The sequence below is a fragment of the Camelus dromedarius genome, chromosome 15 (assembly GCF_036321535.1).
Source record: "Camelus dromedarius isolate mCamDro1 chromosome 15, mCamDro1.pat, whole genome shotgun sequence".
Classification (NCBI taxonomy): Eukaryota; Metazoa; Chordata; class Mammalia; order Artiodactyla; family Camelidae; genus Camelus; species Camelus dromedarius.
This window is the reverse complement of record NC_087450.1, coordinates 57,378,459-57,402,261: the sequence shown is the minus strand read 5'-3', so window position 1 is coordinate 57,402,261 and position 23,803 is coordinate 57,378,459. Positions and strand designations below refer to the sequence as shown.

The following is a 23,803-nucleotide window of genomic DNA, read 5'->3' as shown; positions in this document are numbered from 1 at the left end:
AGCAATACTTGTATTAGTTAAAACAGATTTTAAAATAAAAACTGTTACAAGAGACAAAGAAGGGCACTACATAATGCTTAAGGGATCAATCCAAGAAGAGGATATAACAATTGTAAATACATATACACTCAACACAGGAGCACCTCAATATATAAGGCAATTGTTAATAGACATAAGAGGAGAAATCAACAATAATGCAATAATAGTGGGTGACTTTAACACCCCCAACTACATTAATGGACAGATCATCCAGACTGAAAATCAATAAGGAAATACAGCCCCTAAATAAAACACTAGACTAGATGGACCTAATTGATATCTATGCAGCATTCCATCCGAAAACAACAGAATACACATTCTTCTCAGGTGTACATGGAACATTCTCCAGAATCGACCACATGCTGGCCCACAAAGCTAGCCTCAGCAAATTTAAGAAAATTGAAATCGTACTAAGTATCTTTTCCAACCACAATGCTATAAGGTTAGAAATAAACTACAAGAAAAAAACTACAAAAAATGCAAACACATGGAGGTTAAACAATATGCTACTAAACAACCAATGGATCATGGAAGAAATCAAAGAGGAAATCAAAAAATACTTTGAGACAAATGAAAATGAAAACACAACAATCCAAAACCTCTGGGACGCAGCAAAAGCAGTCCTCAGAGGGATGTTTATAGTGATACAATCCTACCTCAGGAAACAAGAAAAATCTCAACTGAACAACCTAACCATACACCTAAAGCAGCTGGAGAAAGAAGAACAAACACTCCAGAGTTAGTAGAAGAAAAGAAATCATAAAGATTAGAGCAGAAATAAATGAAATAGAGACTAAAAAAAACAAGAGAAAAGATCAATGAAACTAAAAGCTGGTTCTTTGAAAAGATAAACAAAATTGATAAAACCTCCAGTCATACTCATCAAAAAAAAAAGGGAGAGGGCCCAAATTAATAAAATCAGAAATGGAAAAGGAGAAGTTACAATTGATACCACAGAAATACAAGGGATCATAAGAGGATACTATGAACAACTATATGCCAACAAAAACAATGATGCAGAAGAAATGGACAATTTCTTAGAAAGGTACAATTTGCCAAGATTAAACCAGGAAGAAATAGACAATATGAATACACCAATTACCAGCACTGAAATTGAATAAGTAATTAAAAACCTCCCAACAAACAAAAGTCCAGGACCAGATGGCTTCACAGGTGAATTCTACCAAACATTTAGAGAAGAGTTAACACCTATCCTTCTGAAACTATTCCAAAAAACTGCAGAGGAAGGAACACTTCCAAACTCATTCTATGAGGTCATCATCACCCTAATACCAAAACCAGACAAGGATATCACACACAAAAAATAACAAGCCAATATCACTTAAGAATATAGATGCAAAAATATTCAAAAAAATACTAGCAAGCTTACTCCAACAATGAATTAAAAGGTTTATATACCATGATCAAGTGGGATTTACCCCAAGGATGCAGAGATTTTTCAATATATGCAAATCAATCAATCCGATACACCACACTAACAAACTGAAGAATAAAAACTATATGATAATCTCAATAGATGCAGAAAAAGCTTTTGATAAAATTCAACATCCATTTATGATCAAAAGACATATAAATGGCCAACAGGCATATGAAAAATTGCTCAGCAATACTGTCAGAGAAATACAGATCAAAACTACAATATCACCTCACACTAGCCAGAATGGCCATCACTGAAAAGTCTATAAATGATAGATGCTAGAGAACGTATGGAGAAAAGGGAACCCTCCTACACTGTTGGTGGGAGTGTAGACTTGTGCAGCCACTGTGGAGGACAGTATGAAGGTTCCTTAAAAAACTGAAAATAGACTTACCATATGATCCAGCAATCCCACTCCTGGGCATACACCCAGAGAAAAATAAAACTAAAAAAGACACATGCACCCCAGTGTTCATAGCAGCACTATTTACAATAGCCAAGACATGGAAACAACCCAAATGTCCATCAACAGATGACTGGATAAAGAAGATGTGGTACATATATACAATGGAACACTACTCAGCCATAAAAAAGAATAAAATAATGCCATTTGCAGCAATAATGGATGGACCTGAAGATCGTCATTCTAAGTGAAGTGGGCTGGAAAGAGAAAGAAAAATGCCATATGATATCACGTATATGTGGAATCTAAAGTAATAATAATAATAATAATAATAATAATAATAATAATAATAATGATACAAATGAACTACTTTTTGTAACTTAGATGACTGATTTCTTGAATATGTTGTAAGCACATTTAACTGTCCTTTATGATTGGATTACCACATTCTGTTGATTCTTTTTTTGTGGTTGGCTTTATTCCCCTGATAATTATGTAAGTTTCAAAAGCTAAAGCTCTAATCTGTTCTTAGAAACAATGATCAGTACATATATGTAAACTAAAAAAAAAAGTGCAGTATATTATTGTATATATGTATTTACATGCAATATAACATATATGTGCAAACTGTAATAATTTTGCAGTTATTAATAAAACTGAAAAAGGAAAAAAAAAAGAAAGAATTAGCAAATCTGAAGATGGGTCAATTGAGATTATCCAGTCTGAGAAATAAAAAGAAAACTGAACAAAGCTTCAGAGACTCGTGGGATGTCATCAAACAGATGAACACACACATAACAGGAGTCCCAGAAGAAGAGATACAAAGGGGACAGAAAGAGTATCTGAAGAAATCATGGCCAAAAACTTCTCAAATTTGGTAAAAACAAAAACAAAAGCAAAAACCATTAATCTGCACATCCAAGCAGCTCAACTCCAAGTAGGAGAAATTCAAAGAGATCCACACCTCAACAGAGCAAAATCACATTGTGAAAAGACAAAGACAAATGTATCTGAAAGCAGTCTCTCCTATTTTGTTATTTCACCAAAGAAAAGACATACAAAATCATACCACTCCTTTTAAATTTATTTGAGGTGCTGGGACATCAAGAAAGCTTCTGGGAAACCAAAGTAACAATTTACTGAAAACGAAATGCATATATCCACTGGAGTTTTTCTGACTTTGAGCTTGGTGACATTCAGAAATGCAAGCTTAGTAACCACCAAACAGTCCTGCTAAATTGAAGAAAGGGGGAAACAGAATGACTCTCAAATGATCACTGCAACTTAAGAGAGCAAAACTCGTATTCAAAACCATGAATGAAATGTCTCCATAAATCAAATCTCTTAAAGTTCTCTTAAGTATTCAAAACTGTATTATATTTAATCTAAGTAATTCTAATTTGAGTTAGAATGAAAAGCTTTACATTTCTATCTGCTTTTCATGAAAACTACAAATAATGCATTAAACAGCATGAAAAAGTCCCCAGCTTCCATGTTCCTTCAATTCTCAAGAAAAAGGAAAGAATAACTTAATATGGCCCCTGTCTTTCAAAGTCACTGTCAGTTAAATAGGAAAAATATGTTTCTTTCAAGGTCTCCCCTTTATTCTTTCCTGAAGAGTCTGGCTCTGCACCTCTGCTGCAAATCACCATTTGATGTTTATCACCATGTTGCACTTGACATCCCACACAGTTTCCTCAAGTTCACATTCAGAGTTTGCAGATACAATGACTCTAAGCAATGTTAAAGTCCTCTACTTTCAGCCCTTTCCTCTCCCAATCCCCTAACTGTGCTAAAAATGCTCAACTTTGATGGCTCTGTCTGCATACATGCACACACACAACAGCCCCATGGGTGCTAAAGGCACTAGGCCAATTTTGCCATTTGAGAATGTATTTATCTTTTTGATCACACACCTGGTAATGTGCACTCTGCAAGATCTTGTTTTGTCATTTTATTCCTGCCAAAAGGTACACAGCTGGTTTTAGTGTGTTATCCTGGTAACCACATCAGCAGTTTCCTGGTTCTACCCCACTTCCTTACAGGCAAAGGAATTTATTAATAATTTTTTTGCATACTCTCATGCTTTCCAATTCTTAATTCTTAAGTCCATGTAAAACTAAGAGTATTTTAGTATTTAAAAATATCTATGGATGGAAACTTGGCAGAAACAAAGGAAGAGCAAAACATTTTAAAATTAAGGCTATAACACCTTAACAGTGCTATTCCAGGAGGGTCAGAAAATATTTTGCCACCATTTAGCAGTTAACATTTATCTGCAGGGTGCCACACATAGAACTAGGAAATCCTGAAGAATCCATTTCAAGTTCAAGGGAAATAAGATTTCCCATATATTCCCAAAGAAAGTCAAAGTATAGCATTATACAGAGCAAGAGGGTAAAAGAACTCAATTTTGACTCATAATTGAATAAAATATAACTAACCATAAAGTACTCAAGTAATTCTCTACAACTCTAGGCAGAATGTCTATTTCAGAGTTTAAATATGTGTATTTCCCACTGTGAAGATAAGCCGGATTCCCCAGTAAGATATATGGCGTGTGTATGTGGGAGGGGAGGGAAGTAGTGTATATATTCTATCAATCTTTTTCTTTGTGAAGTCTTAGGACAGATTTCCAAAAACTTCATGTAAATCTAATTATTTTTAAAAAGAGAAGTGCTTTCCAAGGAAAATTATACACATAATGAAATCTTTCAACTCAGAATAAAAAGAAAGCTATGCAGTTTGGTGGCAGGAGCGATGAGAGGTAAAACATCACCTGCTGTAACTGAACCAAAACTTTAACTGTGGATTCCATGGCAACCAAGGCAAAAGGAGACATGTAATAAAGTAGAAAGATATCATTTCCTTGATAAGGAGAAGTATGCTGATATGTCTGGAAAGAGAAACTCCTTCTTGGAACTAAACCCGAGAAGGATTTCATAGATCTTTCTTTAAGGAGCTCTAACACTGAACAATATTTCTTTAAAAGTGGTTTACAAAAGAAACTTTATATAACTGTTAAGCATCAAAGAAACACCACTAGACTGTAACTCATGAAGGCCCAAGTAATTCAATTCAAGCAAGCAGCTTGATGACCTAACTTGACTCTGAAATAGTTTAGAGCTGTGTTGCCCAACAGAGTAACCACTAGCCACATGTGGCTATTTAAATTTAAATTAACTAAGATGGAATAAAACGTAAAATTCAGCTCCTTGGGCACGCAAAGCAGTCACACATGGCTGGTGGCTGCCGTGTTGGACAGAGCAGATCAGACGTTTCCGTCAGAGAAAGTTCTATGGAACAGTGCTGGTTTAAAAAACTGAAAGAAATGAGTGGTGAATATCCTTTAATGGGAAACTAGGTAAATAAATTATGACATATCTATACGTGCAACTATTAGAAAGAATGAGTTTGCTTTATATTTATCTGATCTGATCAGAATAATATAACGTTAAGTGACTAAAAAACCCTTTGGAATAGTATGCATCATGAGATCCCAATTCTGCTGAAATACGTTAGTGTATTTGATGGGGGGAGGCCTGGGATGGGAGAACTGACTTTACTCTGCAAAGAATGTGCACCATCTTGTTAATAATGGTAGTGGGAGGTGTGGTTATAAAGGGCTTCTTGTTTCTAAGTTATATATTTTTACAATGTTTGATTTTTTTTTAAATAGAGCATTTTTCCTAAACTAAAACAACATCCTCAAAAGGACAGAAGCACAGATACAGACAGAGATATCAAGTGATAAATAAGCCCCCTCCAACGCCAAACTAAAACATCAATTGTTCCAGATAATCTTGATAGAGGAGCGAGCGCCAGCCTGTAATCCAGGATTGAATCCAGGACTGAGGCTCTTCGTGAACACCTTGATTGGTATTTGTGATACTGAGAAGAGAACTTTAAGAAAGTATAAAAGAACTTTTTTCTCTCCAAAAATTCAAGAATCTAACTCACTCACAACTTTTGATCCTTTCTGCTGAGATGAACCAAAAACCAAAAGACCACAACTCCCTCCGAGGAAGCAGCTGAGCATTATCTGAAGCTTCAGAGTTTAAAATCACACACATGGGAGAGAAAATTTCAATTTCATTTCAACATCTCCAAAGGTCCTTTTTAGCATCTACTCCATCTTCTGTAGCTTTTATCTTTGTGAATGGTACCTTCATTCATTCATTCAGTCCCCCATCTCTGTCTTAGTCTCCACTCCCAATGATCGCCAGACCCTAAGGATATCTGTCTCTTCCTTCACCGCCCACTGCCACTGCCTTAGATGGAGCCCTCAGGTCTTCCCCTGATCAATTACAATCTGTGCCTGTCCCTGCTTCCAATGCCAGATAGAGATACCAAGTGGAAGCTAGGTAAATAAATTATGACATATCTATAAAATGAAATACTGCACAATTATTAAAAAGAATGAGTTTGCCTACAGGCAGAATAATCTTACATACATATCTGATCTCACTCCCCTGAATAAAACCCTTCAAAGGCATGCCACTCTGCTTTAAATCAAAAGCAAAAACTTTAACACAGTACAAAAGGATTAGATTTAAGGCCCTTCTCTCTCCAGTTTTGTTTCTCTTACTCCTCCCTGCCCCTGGAAAACCTAAGTTTCTCCTAGGCACACTGAACAGATCTCAGGCTCTAGTGTCTTGTTTCAGTTCCCTGTGTGCAGAAAGATCCCCCTAATTCCATCATCCACATTCCTACCTCTTCATGGGTTCATTCCTGTATGTTCTTCAGAATTCAAGTATCAGCACTCCCTCTAACCCTCCTGCCTACGGGAAGGTGACTTGACAATGCGCTGCTGTAAGACCTTGTATGCACAACTATTTATCAACTGTATTGTCTATTCCCTCACAAAACTATAAGCTCCAAGGCAAAAATAAAAGGTCTTTGATATCCCAGGCCTCAGTGCAGGCATATGAAAGGTGCCTACTAAGTATTTCTTCAATGAATGACCCAGCTCCCCAAAATACTCAAACTGGAAACTAGTCAACAGAGACCATGAAATCAAGCCCACAAAGACAAAAATCAGAGTGGGATTTCCTCCAGTGACCAATGTAAGAAAAAATGACATTTACAAACTAAAACAATGAGATACTATGATATACCCATTAGAATGGCTAAAATCCAGAACACCAACAGCACCAAAAGCTGACAAGCATATGGAGCAATGGGAATTCTCATTCACTGCAGGTGGGAATACAGCCACGCTGGAATAGTTTGGCAGCTTCTTACAAAACTAAACATACATTTGTCAGAGAATGCAGCAATCATACTCCTTACTATTTACCCAGTGGAGCTGAAAACCTACATCCACACAAAAACATGCACGTGAGTGTTCAGAGCAGCTTTACTGGTAACTGCCAAAACCTGAAGCAACAAGTTCAACGGGCGAACGGCAAACAAACTGCGGTACATCCATCCACTGGGAGAGTATTCAGCAATAAAAGGAAATAAGCTATCAAGCCACAAGAAGACATGAAAGGATCTTAAAGGCATATTACTAAGTAAAAGAAGTCAATCTGAAAAGGCTAATATGATTCCAACTATGCGACATTTGGAAGAGGCAAAGCAGTGTAGACAGTAAGAAGATCAGTGGTTGCCAGGGGCTCGGGGAGTGAAACTACTCCGTATGATACACAATGGTGGACACATGTCATCATACATTTGTCAAAACCCACAGAATGTGCAACACCAAGGGTGAACCTCAGTAACTCTGGGTGATAATGTGTCAATGTGGGTTCATCAGTTATAACAAATGGACTCTCTGGTGCAGGCTGTTGATGGAGGAGGAGGCTGTGTACATTCCGTGAGCTCGTGCACAAGTGTGTATGAGTGGAATATGGAAACTACTTTCCACAAAATATTGCTGTGAACTTTTAAAAACTGCTGTAAAAAAATAAAGTCATACAAGTAAACGACTGACTGACACAACCATGTGCAGATATGAAAGAAACACAGATAAGCAGATCTAACTTCTCTATACACCTATTATAATTTATATATTATTTCCAACCATAAATAATGTTCTGTTCCTCAAGAAGGTAAATATACAACCTAGCCAATGTGAAGATGAATTATTCATTTCCATCTAACAATTTTCAACAACAAACTTCCAGAGCAACTTAAAGGACTAAATAATACAAGTCAAATCACTACCCCCCCAAAAAAAAAGCGTGGAGGAAAAGCAGATGATACTGAAGCAAGGAGATTGATAGATGGAGGTTTGTTATATTTCCCTCTACTTTGTAATTTTCCATAACAAAATTTTTTTAATGAAGTGTCAATAATATTCATTCCTTCAAATCAGCATGTATTCAGTGAGAGCCCACAAAGTACGAGACACTGCTCTAGATACCAGGGACACAGCAAAAAGTAAAACACACAAAATTCCTGCTCTTATGGTACTTACAGCTTAGTACCCGTGCATTAGAAGACAAACTTGCTTGGGATTGGAGAGAACACTGAATCCAAGTAAAGAATGTCGAAGTCCTAGAATTTTCTTCTCATTTCCTGTATTAGCTGGACCTTTTAAGAGAATGTAGCCCAAATTTCTTGCCTATTTGTATAACTTGCCTTTTATTTTGAAGGCAAACAAAACAAAACACAACAAAAGTCAGTAGGTGATTGGCATATTAATCAAAGAAAGTGCGCCATGATTCAGGCAGTCAGGCAAACTCAGAAACTAAAACTAATCCTGGTTGTGAGCACTATATTTTATCACCACCACCTATGTGACCACAGCACGAGGACACAGGGATACTAGATTTACTTCCAACTCTATCTTGTTCAAAACAAGGCTGACAAAGAGAACAACTTGGTACGCGCCAAGATGGAGGTAACTGTCAGAGATGGGAGACAAGATCTTTGGTCGACGTTTGAGTCAAAACTGACAAACTGGCATCTGAATAGGAAGTTGTTATTCACTTTCAAGAAAATGGGCATGCCAGATGTTTAACCATTTAAGTAAAAATAAGTATCATCTGACATATTAATATCATAAAATAAATGTCATACGTGCATTCAATATTTCCATATGGAAATTATTCATTTTTACCTAGCCAGAACTGAAATTAACTTTTGAAAATGTGACAGGATGTTCAGAAAATTACTTCCTGAGTGTCACACATTAATGCTTTCTGTGTCTGCTATTCTTGTGACCCAATAAATTGTGATGGGAAATGGAGAGGATTTCCTTTGTTGAGAAAAATGCCACAGATACTATGTTACTGCCTGAAAGTGTTTAGATTAAAATAGGAAGTCCACATTTCCCCTTTGAAAAGACACAAACAACTTGTTTGTATTAGAACAGAATACTTTATTAGCCACCTGCAATTATGGCTTACTTCCCATTTCAGTTATGAATATATAACTGAAAAATTACAAATTGATCACAGCACCTTATAAAGCAATTTCATACATAAGATGAAATTCAGTTAAAATAGATCTGCGGTGAGCTTGGGTTAGAAAGGAAGCTCACTAAAAGTAAATGTATCTGCTTTTCATCTCTCTTTTTTTTATTAACTAGGGAAAGGTAATGATAATACATGGAATTTGGAATCTAACTCTTCCACGAATGTGCATGTTCTGCCTGTATGTATCTCACATTTTTTCCTCCATAAAATTAGGTGTATTACCTTCTGTAAGATGTCTTATTCCTCCAGATCTTTCCTACGGGCTTGGCTTTATCTTCAAAATGCTTTTCTTGGAGAACAAAATTAAGCATATGTCCCATTTGCATAATTATAAATCAAGACATCTAAAAAATATGCATCTTTGAACTCTAAGTTGAACTCAATTTAAAATGAGTCTTATTTTTCATTTAAATTTGTCTTTTTCTTCCTTTCAGAAGCTCTAAAAGGTCAGTCCTTCACTCCCTCCTATATTTTGATAGCTCTTTCCACACTCAATAATGAAAATTTTCTTCCATACTCTAATATTCATTTTCCTTACCTCACATGGGGTGAATTCCTTTTATGAACTTTTACTTTCCCTAAATCCTAAAAACATGTCTTCTCTGGATGGTGCCTGATAACAGTGCCTGAACTCGTTTCTGACCTTTCTCTAATCCTCAGCCTGTGAAATATTTCTCAGTGAGCATTCACCACATTAACATCTCCAAGATCACCTCTTTGTTGTACCACCTTGTCCTTCCCCACTCCATTCACAAGTGGAATCAGAGCCAACATTCTGTGTAACATTTATTCCTTTGACTTAACAGCTGAATAAACCCCCCAAATCTTTTTCACAGATGCTGCTGCTAAGCGCCATCTCACTCATTCTGAACTTGCTAGCTATATTTTTAAAAATCTTTCCCCTTCTCCTACTCTATCCATTGCATTTACCATTTCTGAATTGTAATTTCATTGGTTTAACTTCTTACACGGAGACCAGGTTCTAAAGTCAAACAGGTAAGACTAAATAAAGTTTTTTAAGGGAGGTACTGAGGATTGAACCCAGGACCTCATGCATGCTAGGCATGTACTCTTATCACTGAGCTATACCCTCCCTGGAAAGATTTCTATTTAAATGAGTATAAACTTAGTGAGCATAATTACAGGATTACATGCAAATCTAATCAGTAGCCACTAAAATATTCCCAAATGCAAAGAAAATGGAACAGAAGTATTAGCAAGTGAGGCGGGAAGCCCCATAAAAAGACTGGCAGGACCCCTAAGCAGGGCCACTACTCTCGTGCCAGCACCATCCGGTTCCCTGGCCCAGAGGCTCTATCTCACTTTTTGCCTCTGAAACGGCTTACTTACCCTTAAAATTCTGTTGGTTCCCTGAGCTCACTTCTGATTGGTTATTCCCTTCACTCCTGATTGGTTATTACTCTGACTCCTGATTGGTCTATTCCTACCAAGTTTGTTCCTGGTTGGTCAACTTCTGTTATACTTTATTTGCATATGATGTTGCAAAGTGTAAAACCGGCAGCCTATAAAGGCCTGTGTAAACCTACAGACGGGGTCCAGAGCTTGGAGTGTTAACTCCTCTGGGCCTGCTGGTGTAATGAACCTGAGTTCTCCAACTCTCTAAGTGCTGCTTGGTCTCTCACCCAGATCCAGGTTGCTGTCACAACTGAGCTATAACACCGAGCTCTAACACATTTTTTCCACAACACGAGAATGTGTCTGACTGAGACTATAGTTAATTTTTCATCTTTTCTTCTGGTATTTAATCATTAAAAAAAAAAACAGAAATTTGCTGTTTTCTATTAAAAGTGTGCTTTAATGATATAATGTGGGGAAATGGACTTTACTTTTAAAAATCAGATTTTTGAGGGGGGGGGTATAGCTCAAGTGGTGGAGTACATGCTTACCATGCACGAGGTCCTGGGTTCAATCCTCAGTACCTCTTCTATAAACAAACCAACCAACCAACCAACCTAACTACTGCCCATCCTCCCCCCCCAAAAAACTTAAAACAAATAAAATTAAAATTAGATTTTTAATTTTAACAATCAGATTTCATCACTGCTTTCTGTTTCAATAACCAACAGCAAAACCAACATTCAATAGTTCCTTCTTAACCTACGTTTTATATATGTAACAGGTTGAACAATCCCAAATCATATTTCTGAACAGTCACTTTCCTCACTCACACCTATGATTCTGTCACAACCTTTTCAGTATATCTTTATTTTGCTCAATATCACATTCCTCCTAAAAGCTACATAAAAGCCCTGGTCTGTACAATGCTAAGTATAAATACTCTTCGCCACTGGACCCATTCCATTTTACTCATTGCAAGAAAGTATTACAGTAATAATCAGCTGGACATCTATTACGTACCAGGTACCATAAGAATGACTGAAAAAGTGTATTTATCGCACACAGCTGCCTTATACCCTTCTTTTTTTACAGCTCAAGAAACTAAGGCTCAGATAGGAAAAGTAACTTAACTCAAGGTCACAAAGTTTACAAGTGGCAAAACTAGTATTCAAACTCAGGTCGGACTAATTTCAAAATTCTTTTCATAAACAACATGGAATGAAGAAATGCCTTCAAGATCCAGTTCTGTGACTGACTTGTCATTGACCTTGAACCAATGACTTGATTCCTCTGCTATAAACTAAGGGGCTGCATCAGATGACCTCAAAATCCCCTTCCTGCTCTAGTGTCCTGTGCTTCAAAAAGCCTCCCCTGCTCCTTCACAGCATGTTAAAAAAACCCTTTATCGTGGAAGACATTTCAGCAACCATCTGTCTAGTTTACGTTGTGTCTTGTACATCCTTTGCATGTTGGCAAATTTCCCAGAGGATAGTTTTCTTTGCATCTGGTTCTACTTCCCTAAACCAAGAGAATATGTTGTCACTGGCAATATATGTAGGAATTTCTAGTAAAATTACTTCTGTCACTAAGTCTAACAGCTCTCTGTTTAAATGAGCATTTTAAAGGAAAACATGGTCAATCACTTTCAGGATTCTACATGGACACTAATATATGCGGGGCCATCTCCATATACACTAGTGGGCCAAAGAGATCTTACAACTGGGGAATCTCTGGTGTCAAACTGGTAAACACAAAGCCTTCAGTATTGGTTCTGAATCTAAGTGGATCAACTGAACTGATCATGGTCCAGAGTCAAAGGCAAGTCTTAGGGAGCAGCAGGCATGGCACTTCCAGGGACTTCAGCTTAAAAAGTACGGGAAGAAAAACGATGGCATGGTTTCCAGTCTTTAAAACAGACAAGTCCATCCTATCCTAGAGGCAAAGCCAACTTTTGCATGAATTTCAAAAGTGGTACAACAAAAGCTAAATGTCCTTACTTTCATATTTTTCTAGGAAAGAGTTCATCCTCGGAGCAGCATCACTATTAAACCTTTTGGACAGGCATTTCTTTTAGAAATCTGTCAGCACACCCAAACACAAAGAGTGCATCTCCCTAAGATTCTCTGATCTTGCTGATTAGAACAAATCGTCAGAGAAGGAACCGACCCTTATCTTACTGTATTAAAATCATATTCTGGCACTTTTGAGTCATGATCTCCACTTGTTTACTTCACTAGCAGAAAAAGGCCAATGCTAAATTCAAATGTGGTATAAGAACAGCTAAAAAGTATTGCAGACCAGCCACTGTCAAAATATATAACCATTATCAAAGATTCTTCAAATTATGGTTATCAGATTACTCTCATATGTTTTTATTTTATTAATTTGTCAGCACATAATAATTGAATATCTACAGTGTAATAGGCAGTTTTAGGTGCTGAGGATATAACAATGAAAAGAACAAAACAATATCCCTGTGTCCATGTTTTATACTGGGACAAAGATATACATTTATTTACTTATTTATAAATTTATTAATTAATTTATATATAAATTTATAAATAACAAATAAACATAAGGAAAAGTCTGTGCTTCAGTAGAAGGCTATGCATAATCTAGAATGGGGGTGGTCCACAAACTTTTTCTTAAATGACCAGGTGAAGATTTTAGGGCTTCCAGACCAAAGGGTCTTTCTCTGTCACAACTACTCAACTCTGTCTTTTTAGTCAGAAAGTGCCACAGACAATACATAATAAATGAATGGGCGCACTGTGTTCCAATAAAACTTTACTTACAAAACAGGGAGCTGGTGTCTAGTTAGATGTCCAGTCAACTTGCCAACCCCCTGGTCTAGAGCGCACTTTTACAAGACTATTTGATTCTGATTCTATGGGACGTACTTCACAACTCTGTAGTCACTAACTGACAGCAATGCAGGATCAGTGTCTACAGTCATGCAAATGAACTCTGTCCTGACATACCTTTGGAAAAGCCAATCGATGTCCATGTGCACACTCCCAGTATAACATAAGTCTGTGCTATTTTAGACTTCACCTTTGAAGACATGTGCCTGATTCCCTTATTTAATAGGTTAAGTGAAATTTTTACCACATGTTTATTTGGTATCTATGTGAAAGTCATGATTCCACCTTTTTTTTGAAAATTACCCATTAACAGTTTTGGAGATCTCACCAAGATGGCCAGCGGATCCACCTGACAGCTTCAGGTGAGCTTCATGGCCAGAGAAGCACACCCCGCACAGGCTGATGGAGCCAGGCGTGGCACTGTGCCTTGGCTCCAGATGAATCCAAAAAGGCAGCCAAACGTTTCTGACTCTGTTTTTCTAACTTTAATTTTCCTCTCTACTAATTTCGTGTTTTGGTTTTGGCTAATTCACAATCTAGAAGTTACTCTCCCTTGCTGGCAGCACTGCCTGGGGACTTGGGTTCACGCTCTGACCATTTGGTGATCCCGTGAATGGACACGTGGTTTACAGAGACCTACTCTCTGACCAGTGAGAGAAAATGGAGACTCCTGTGTTTTAGTCTTTTCCTGTTTGTAGAACATTTTAAGTTATGACAGGAGTTAAGATGTTATGCTAAGCAAAATGATAAGCCTTAGACGGTTTTGAGGAGAAGAGTGATGTATTCTGATTTGTCTTGTTTTTATTTTTGTATTTTAAAGCAATCTGGCTGTCGTGTAGAAAACAGAATGGGGCATCTTTTACTTTCACTTTTTGTAAAGTAAAAGTAAAGATCAGTGAAGTAAAAGTAAAGTAAAAGAAAGATCAGTTAAGAGGCCATTATGGTAATCTGGATGAGTAGTAGGAGCAGAAGTACTGGGAAATGTCTGGATTTGAACCAATATTGGAAAGAACTGATGCAACTTACTGAAGGACTGGATGAGGAGGCATGAGGTAGCAGTGGGGAGGAAACACGGTGGCTCCTGTGCTCTGAGCCTAGATTACTGGATGGATGATAGTGCCTCTGCTAAAATGGGAGGCGGACAGGGTGGGGGGTGGGGAGCTGGGATCAAGAATTCTGTTGTGGACGAATTAAATATAATGTGTCTATTAGACATCCAAGTGGAGGAGCCCAGTAGACCAGTGGGTATATAACTGTAGCTCCAAGGGGAAGGGAAGGCTGGAGACAAATTCAGAAGTCATCAGCACATGGGTCTTACAGAGCTTGGGGACAGATGAGCTCCTTGGGGAGAGAATTTAAACAAAAGCAACAAGGACTAAGCCCCAGGGCTCACTAACATTTGGGTCAAGGGGAGAAAGCTGAGGCCCAAGCCCTGCCCAAGCCAGCAGAAGAAGCCACCAAAGACAACCAAACAGAAGGGCCAATCAGCCAATGGGAAGAAAACCAGGAGAATGTGGTGTCCCAGGAGCCAGACACAGCATTTCAAGCAGGCCTGGTCAACTGTGTCAATTGTTGCCTAGGGATAAAGTTAAAATATGTGCAGATGGAATGTACTTTAGAAAAGGCGCCTGACGGTACAACTGACTCGCAAGGAAAAGCAGAACTTTCTCTGTTGGCCAAAATTCTGTTTATTTGCATTCTTTCTAGACATTGTGAGACACACTTGTCACTCCCCATTTTGTCCTCGGGTGTGTAGTGTGATCATAAAACAAGACCAGGTCTCTAATCCTAAACTTTAAAATTAAAATGGGGAAGATAATATCCATATAAATAGGAGAGACAAAAAAAGGGGACTGGTGGTCAGTACCTGACCCTTGGCTGCCCTAACCATCTTCCTTTCCTGCCACAGCACTTGCTCTGTCCCCGCGGCTCTCACAGCAGCAGGTCTGTCCATCATCAACCTCCACCCCACACCCCATCTGTAACTCGTAGGAAGGGTATTAAGACTTTTATTCATCAACATATCCCCGGTTCCTGCACAGCGCCCACTACTGCCTTGCTGAATAAGTAACAGCACTTGCTGGTCCCCTACATTTACTTTTTAAAAGCAGGAAAAGACAAAAATATTCATCAGCGTAAGAGCAAAGAAGTCATCCACCTAGGAATTTAAGCATTTATTTTTAAGACACTGTCAAATTTAATGTTAAACTATAATGACATATTTACAAGTTAGACAGCTGATAAATATGTTACCTTCTTAAGAGGTGAAGGTAAGGAACAGCTGTTAGAAAGCACTGTATGGCTATATTCTTAAGCCTTCTGGAAAATTATGCCAAACCATATCTGAGCAGTAATATTTGAAATACTAGACTTGAAAAAAAGATGCCATCTCAGAGGGAGACCACATAATGGAAGATCAAAAAGTATCCAGAACTACCTCGATAAAAGACAGTCTAATACAGTGGCTGAGTTCAGAACAAGACCAACAAATTCAATTCACCACAGACAGAGCAGTCAAGTTGTTCATACCTAAGTACCTTTTAGTCACAAAAGCCCATAGAGAAAAAAATACTGATGAAAAGACTATGATACTCATTTTTAACTCTTTACTGAGCAAAAAACCCAAAATCTGCCCAAATGAAAAACATCCACATATTTACTAAAAAATTTTCATGGCACTTGCTGTAAAACTGACTTTCAGACGCTATAAATTTATTTCAAAAGCACCTCTCTGACTACCCCTCAAACCATGCAGCCTTTACTGACCTCTTGCCCCCTTGAGGACTGAAGCACATGTGTCTGACCTACACCAGACTAAACCCCCATGAAGACAGCAGCAAGTGAGCCCAGTGATGGTAAGTGAAGACCTGGGCTCCATCGCAGACCTTTCAGGTTGGTGAGTGGTAACTCACTGGAGTTAAGAAACTTACAGACATTCATTAGACTGAATTTTTCATTACATTTCATAAAATTTGACTAAATTTCACTAATTTTTTTGCACTTCCTTTGGCTTTACATGCCTTTGTGAGGATATGTGTGTTGTGTTACAATTAAGTGAAGCAAGTATTCTTGAGGTTATATGCTTCTTAATATGTACCATCCCTATTTGCAAAGGTAGTCTTGTAGGTTTTACATGTTATGCTGGATAAGTTTAAGTGCTATTTCCTAAGAGAAACAGAAGCAGTCGTGCAGGTTCAATAACCCTTTACATTTTTAACTCTGCCCTATCTGTGGTACTCCAGCTCCAAAAGCACTTTCCAAATTTAAAATATAATTTTAAATTAAATAATAAATGTTAAACTATTTAGTTAATACATTTTGTTGATTCTCTATAAAGAATAAAAACATTGCAACAGAAACAACATAAGTAATTCTTTTCCCCAAGAAAATATTTTAAAATAAAATAATCTAACTGCCAATATTGAAAGTTAGGTTCAGTGACATTGCATATTATCTTTATAGTGGCTTAAATTTACATGTTAAAAAAAAAAAAAGAAAAAAAGCAAACCAAGCCATATATCCTTAATCAACTGACTTTTACTGTAATTCAAATAACTTCCTAAACAAGTAATAATTATCTTTTCCTCAAGTTTACACATCCATACATATTATCAAGCACACAAGCAATCAGCCATCTGGTGATGAGTGGTTTCGGGCGCTCGCTGACCCACAGTGGGCTTGGAAGTCAGGAGCATTTCCAACAGAAACGCTGTGAGGCACACTGGCAGGATCCAGGCTGGGTGCCACAGGACCTGGATCTCCTCTGGTGTCTGCGTAGTTGTGAAAGGTGTTAATGCTGAAGAACTAATCTACGATTAAATTACATTCTATCTAGAGAAAACCAAACTTGAAAAACTATTTCTGGCATTTTGAAAAAGCAAGTAAACAAACAAAATAACAGATTCTGGCCTCTAAGAGCGGAAAAAAGAAAGAACTGAGAAAATGGGGGAAAGGCTGGAGAAAATCCATTTGGCCATCAAAGACTAGCTTGCTATGGGGATATGTAGGTAGCAGAGAGTCGGTAAATCAGGAATTGCATTTAATCCAAAAAGATTTCAAGTATTCAAGAAAGATAGCATCAGACAGAAAGGCAAAAAATTAACAAGTCAAAAGAACATTAAGCTGTCTTCATTTTTAGTACTGCCCCAAAGCAGGGAACACAGAATTTTCATACCTGCTTCGTAAGATGATAATACAAATCACAGTCCAAGACCCTAGCTTCGGCATGGATTATATATTCAACACACACGTCTCTGGTTTTACGGGCCTCAAATGAACCTCTGTGTCAGCTTGGTGGATGTGATAAAATCTAAGGAAAATGGCAGGATTTCAGATCCCTGGGCTCTCTCTGTTTTGAAGGAGTATCACAAAGAGTAGGTTCCAAGCAAAGACAAGCAGCACTTTAGTAAACATCACTCCGCGCAAGGCAGCAGGGCAGAAAGGCAGGTCAGGAGGGAACCCCTAGGTACCAGCTGCAGCACAGTGCTCAGCTGAGCAAGAAGAACATCTGCGCTTACTGTCCACACACGCGCGGTCATCTGGGAGCAGTTTCTGGATTTTTTTCCACAGCTCTCTGTTAAATCTGCGTTATAGGGTTGAAACTAAAAAGATCCTATGAGATAAGCTAACATTTGTCAAGAAGGCAGTTTCTCACCGCCTGTTAACTGAAGAAACCAGAATGTAAATTTGTATAAAAAAGATGACTTCACACATATAACATTATAAGCATATATGAAAGGCAATATATCCAAGTAAATATTTGTAATGCTTATAAGATTACCAAGGTGGGGTTGGTTCATCAGTTGTACCAAATATGCCACACTGATGAGGGATGTTGAGATGGGGAGGGCTACATGCGAACTCTGTATTTTCTGCTCAGTTCTGCTATGAACCTGAAACTGCTCTAAAAGAATAAAGTCTATTAAAAAAAACAATAAAAAAAAAGATGATCAAGGTGGGAATGAGTGGTTTTTATTTTCTTATTCTTTGCAATACTTAGAATAAACAGGAATATGCAGACACTGTTTGCATAATAAAATTTTGTTTGTTTCTTTTAAAGATCATTTTATAAAATGCAGAACATAATACCAAAGGGAAAATATGCTTAATACTCCCCTTTCTCCTCCTGGATCCAAGGAGTGACCTCCTCGTCCACACATTTATCAAGCAGGAAGCAGGTTGTCATCTTTGGTTCTTTCCTCTCCCTTATTTCCCACATCCAATCCATTACCAGGTCGATCTTACAACCTTAATAATCCTTCTATTCTTTCCAACCTCTGCCACCATCTTGGCACAAGCTGATAAGATGGCCTTACTGCAAAAGTACTCAGAACTGCCCTGCCCAGCTCCACACCAAGGCACTCTCAGCCTGCGGCTCCTGTCAGTGAAGCAGACCCCGAGGCAGCCTCCCCGCTCTATCCGGCAGTGCTTTCTCCCTTCCTGCTGGTGGATTCCACGCACTTCTGACATGGGGAAAGGATCTTTGATTCAAGACATCAACATCTTACAGGCAGTAGCTGAAGATCAAAACATAGTAATAAGCACTTAAGACAAAAAGAGACCTCTTCCCGAGGAGAAGTAAAGGGTAGGGGGGAGCTGATACATTCTGCCTCTCTTGACGTTCCCAAAGGGGCTGACACTGGGAGACTAGGTCACGCAGGACTGAGGGAAGGCACCTGTGACGTACACAAGTCTTCATCAGTGGACACCTCCAAGACATGCCATCTGGCTACTCAAGATAACAGACCTCTGAAATTACTGCCAGCCAGATCAGACTTCTCTAAAATTACCCCAGAATCCCCAAAGCTCCAGCTACTGAAAACGGAGGCCTGGCACAGGTACCCAGGCACTATCAGCTTTCCTGCAAATTGCTATGGCCTGTTCTTGTTGCTTCCAGGTTAGATCCTATCTAATCCATTCTCCTCATGGCAGCCAAAGTAATCCTTCAAAAATGCAAATCTGATCATATCACTCTCCTGCTTAAAACTCTTCCAGGACAGCCTGCCCTGCACCCCCACCCCTGGCTGCGGAGCTCATCCCCATCCCTCTAGCCCTAAGCTTGGTCGGGTGGAATCCTTCCTCTCTTATCTTTGCACACTATGTTCCCTCTACTTCCGAGCTCCTTCTACCATTCTGCACCCCACCCTCTTCCTCCAGGATAGAGAACCATCCTTCTGGTCTCTCCTTGGAAATCAATTCCTCTGAGAAGGTTTCTCCAAGTACCCTCCACACCTCCCACCAGTTTCCAGTCCCACGATGGGTTAAGTGTCTCTCTTCCTACATGCTCTAATAAAGTACCCTTTCTTACTTCCGTTACAGCATTTAGCACACTGACTTGAAATCTTCTACTTTCTTGTTTTATTCTCTAATAATGAACTCCTTGAAGAAAGGAGCAGTACCCTATACACTGTTATACCGCTAGCCTATAGCACTGTGCCCGACACACGGCTGATGCAATCAATAAATATTTGTGATCCAATGAAGACAGGGAAAGATATAAACTGAAAGGAATATGGAAGTGGTATCTGTGAGACTCCGAGGGAAAAGGGAAAAAAAGGACAATTTAGAAAAACGGAAAAGCTGCTGTTTGAATGGCCTTCATTTCACTATCAACCAGAAGAAACATCTCAAAGTGCTTTCAACAACATTATCAGTTTCCTGAAACCACAGAAAGTCAACAGCAACAAGAATACTTTTTGGAAATACACACATGGTTGAGCTATCATAAATACGAAGCATTTTCATAGCTGGAGGCTAACGGTGATTACAGAGAGCTCACCTCCCTAAAGTTCCGCTCTTCACCACCCACACCTCTTACCCTTTTTCCCCAAATCCTTGAAAATGGAGATGTCTGCTGACTGTAATCTAATGCCAACTTTGCACTGTGTGCTTTTCTGTTTAGGTAAAGGTAGGGAAGCTTCTGACATACAAGAGAAGAATTCTTTAAGAAAGAAAAAAAGGGACAGGACTGTAAATGGCACATCACCACCGATCATGGCAATCTAACAGATTCTTTCATATGTAGTTTATTTTTACAAGAAATAAACTACAACGAGATGACTAGGGAAGTACCAGACTTTTATTTAAGAGGGCTAGATCCCTTGATCACTAGTAGCTGAAAGTTTAAGACTCTGAAACCCTTTGAAATAAACAACCAAAAATGTAACCCTGAAGAATAAAGATGAATTTCTACTATCAAAATTTAATGGGATATTAAGTAGTTTTCCATAAAAGAACAGTCAAGCATTATTTTACTGCCTCCTGGAAGCAAAGTGAATTTACAAGTGAACCACTGTGTCTAACTTACATAGCCACATGCAGACCCAGAGTCCCTCAATGCAGCCAGTTTAAAAATACAGTGTCTTTGCTTGTTCTATTTTTATCATAACTCCTTTTTGTATTACTTACTGGAATGTAATAGATGCCCATCTTGGGAGTTTCATTGGCGGTAAGAAGCATTCCTAAAAATAAACACAGTGAAAACAGTAAACACATGGGGAAAAGAAAAGTACCCTTTTCTACATGTTCTACATTCTGAAATGCATGAGGTGCTGAGAACACAGTGTTTAAGGCAGAAGACCCAGGCTGGCAGCCAGGCACCCTAGAGGTCGGGTCGCGGGCTTCAGTCCCTGATCTTCCTAGGTGAGGCACCTAAAGTGTCAGAAAGACCAGCTTCCCAATCTGCAAAATGCTCGGGTGTACGAGCTAAGTAACTGGGCGGTTCCCACCATGAAGTGCTCGGGTCTATATAAAGTTTGCCATCATTTTTAAGGGGGAAAGTTTTATGCTTCAGAATCATAAATATAGTTTTGATGCACTATTTATTATAATAAAAATAAGGAAGTTAAGAAAGGAAGCCTTCTTTCTGTTAATCAGGAATTAAAGAACCAAGGTAAACTATTTCCCACAAAATGTCACAGCAAACTAGTTTCTAATGTTTGAATTAAACTTTACACCCTGATAGAAAACAAAACGACTTAAAGGGAAGGCTATGTGTGTGTAGCTACACTAGAAAAGACCTGTAAAGAATCTAACAGCCTTTACTATACCAAAATGAATCACTCACAAGGGAACTTTAACAGATTCAACCAAAAGAGTGGTTAGTAATTTAGTCTGGGGATTGGCATTTTAAGAAAGTAAAAATGAAGTAAAGGGCAAATTTGTGGCATTCAGTAATGGTTTCCTTTTAACCCCAGTAGCAACAGAACATATGAATCCATTATTCGTTGGTACAGAACCAGAGTATTCAGATGTCTCAGTTTTGTTCTCAGTTCTGTGTCATGTGTGCAAGCCACTCCTCTCCTAAAGTCTCCGAAAGCAGCTCCAATCCTCACAGCCCGTTCCAGACTGATGCACTTTAAACAACACTGAAGCCAGCAACCATTTGAAGAGTCCGTTATCATTCACTAAACACTTTCACATATTTTACTTTAGTGAACACGCAACAACTCTCTGAAGTAAGAAATATCATTCTTATTTTACAGATCAAAAAGATAAAGCTCAAATGTACTGAGGGTCCCATCACAAGCTAGAAAATTTTAGAGCCATAATTCAAACTGAAGAGCTTTTGTTTTTAAGTACCTTTACATATCAACCCAATTTTATTTATTTTTAAAATCTATGTGTAAAATACAATAGAAGAATCCACAGAGGGAAGACATTTGGATTATGAGACCATATAATCATAGTTAAATATACTAAATGTTAAGAACAATGATTTGATTCTGTGATTTAAAAGTACTTTTTGCTGCTCCTCTGTTAAAACAAAAGCTTGCAAAAGTGATGATATTTAATGCTGTTACGGAAATAAAACGCTGAGATAGACGAGGGCAACTAATAACCAGAAAGCAGGAAATCAACGCTCTCTCAGCAGAACCACGTTGTGCACATCAGCTCCGAAGTGGGAGCGAGCCCTTAACTGGGACCAACCTTCACCAAAATACATACAGCCGATAGTGAAGTCGAGGAAAGCAAGAATGTATATCTAAACTAAAGCAAAAAAAAAAAAAATCAGAGACACTTTCATAGCTTGCGGCCTCTATAAGATCTCTCCCCTGGACACTTCTGATGACCCTGGAAACAAATGCTCAGAGGCCGTGATGGGAAGTAACAACTTGTACTGACATGTGTTCCCAAGTTTCCCTAACGACACTGCCAGAACTCCTCCTAGACCTCTGCACGTGATTAAAGAAGTTGTAGGGACTGAAGAGACAGAGTACCCCCAAAAAAGAAGGTTTCTGCCAAAGACACCCCCTAAGCTCAGCTTCAGTGACTCAGTCCTGAACATTGAGCAGTGAGCGTTCCACGAGGAAACATAACCGAACCCATCAAACCGACAGAAAAGGCTCTAATCTAATTACACAGGAGAATTCAGACTGGGTGCAGCAGACTGTTTTCTACAATGGAGCAGGATAGCCCCTGGCCACATATGGACAATGACACAGGCTGGCCTACTATCAAACTAAAGCAGGGAAGGTCAGGACTGAAACCAACTATAAATGAGAAAAACAACCTTACAAAGCCCAAGGAGTGTGAGAAGTTCCTAACAAGAAAGAAGCTGGAAAATCAAACCAGTGAAAGAGTTAGTTCAGCAGAAATTAAGATGATCCCAGGCACGGGAGGAGACTGTGAAGTACTGTGCTGGCATGTTACATCCAGAGACAAGAAAGGAGCCCCAGAAAGTCAGATCATTTGCTCAAGGTCACCACGCAACTAGTAAGTCGAGTAGCTGATATTCCGACTCCAAAGCCCAGGTAATACAGGCTCCGAAACTCCAGTAACAATGGAGACAGAATGAAAAGGCTTCATGCACAATCAAATAAACCATTTAAAAGCACAAATATAAAGACCAAAAAGCAACATGAAAAATGCTTTTAATATAATGTCAAGCTAAAAACGAAAAGACATTATACATATGTATGGTGTGAGGACAACAATCTAAAACACATGAACACATAATTAAAACAATTTCTCTAACGAAAAGAGTAATACTTGTGAAGAGACTCTAGAACTGTGGCTTTTTCCCTTTAAATTTCCTTTATGCTGATATTTATTGCGGTTTCAACAATAAAAATATGAACTGTGAAAGAGAAGGCAAAGGTCATCAGCACTGGGAGTCAAGAGAACACACTGGTGTGGAACAGCAGCGCCCAGGAGGCGCTGTGCTGTCTGGTGCAGCCACAGTGCCCCCACCCCCCCGCCCCAGAAACAGAAACATGCACGGAACAAGTCTCGCCTGCATGTGCTTCGGAGGCTAAAGGACTCTTTGAAGGTCACA

At 38.6% G+C, this 23,803-nt stretch overlaps 1 protein-coding gene across 1 annotated transcript in view; it reads right to left on the bottom strand.

The window, feature by feature from the left end:
* Window positions 1-23,803, bottom strand: part of NOL10 (nucleolar protein 10) — an 85,805-nt gene that overhangs the window by 38,063 nt on the left and 23,939 nt on the right. Inside the window, exon 13 of the mRNA XM_010982697.3 lies at window positions 20,935-20,987. Within this exon, the coding sequence (XP_010980999.1) occupies window positions 20,935-20,987 (53 nt within the window). The remainder of the gene's footprint in view (window positions 1-20,934; window positions 20,988-23,803) is intronic.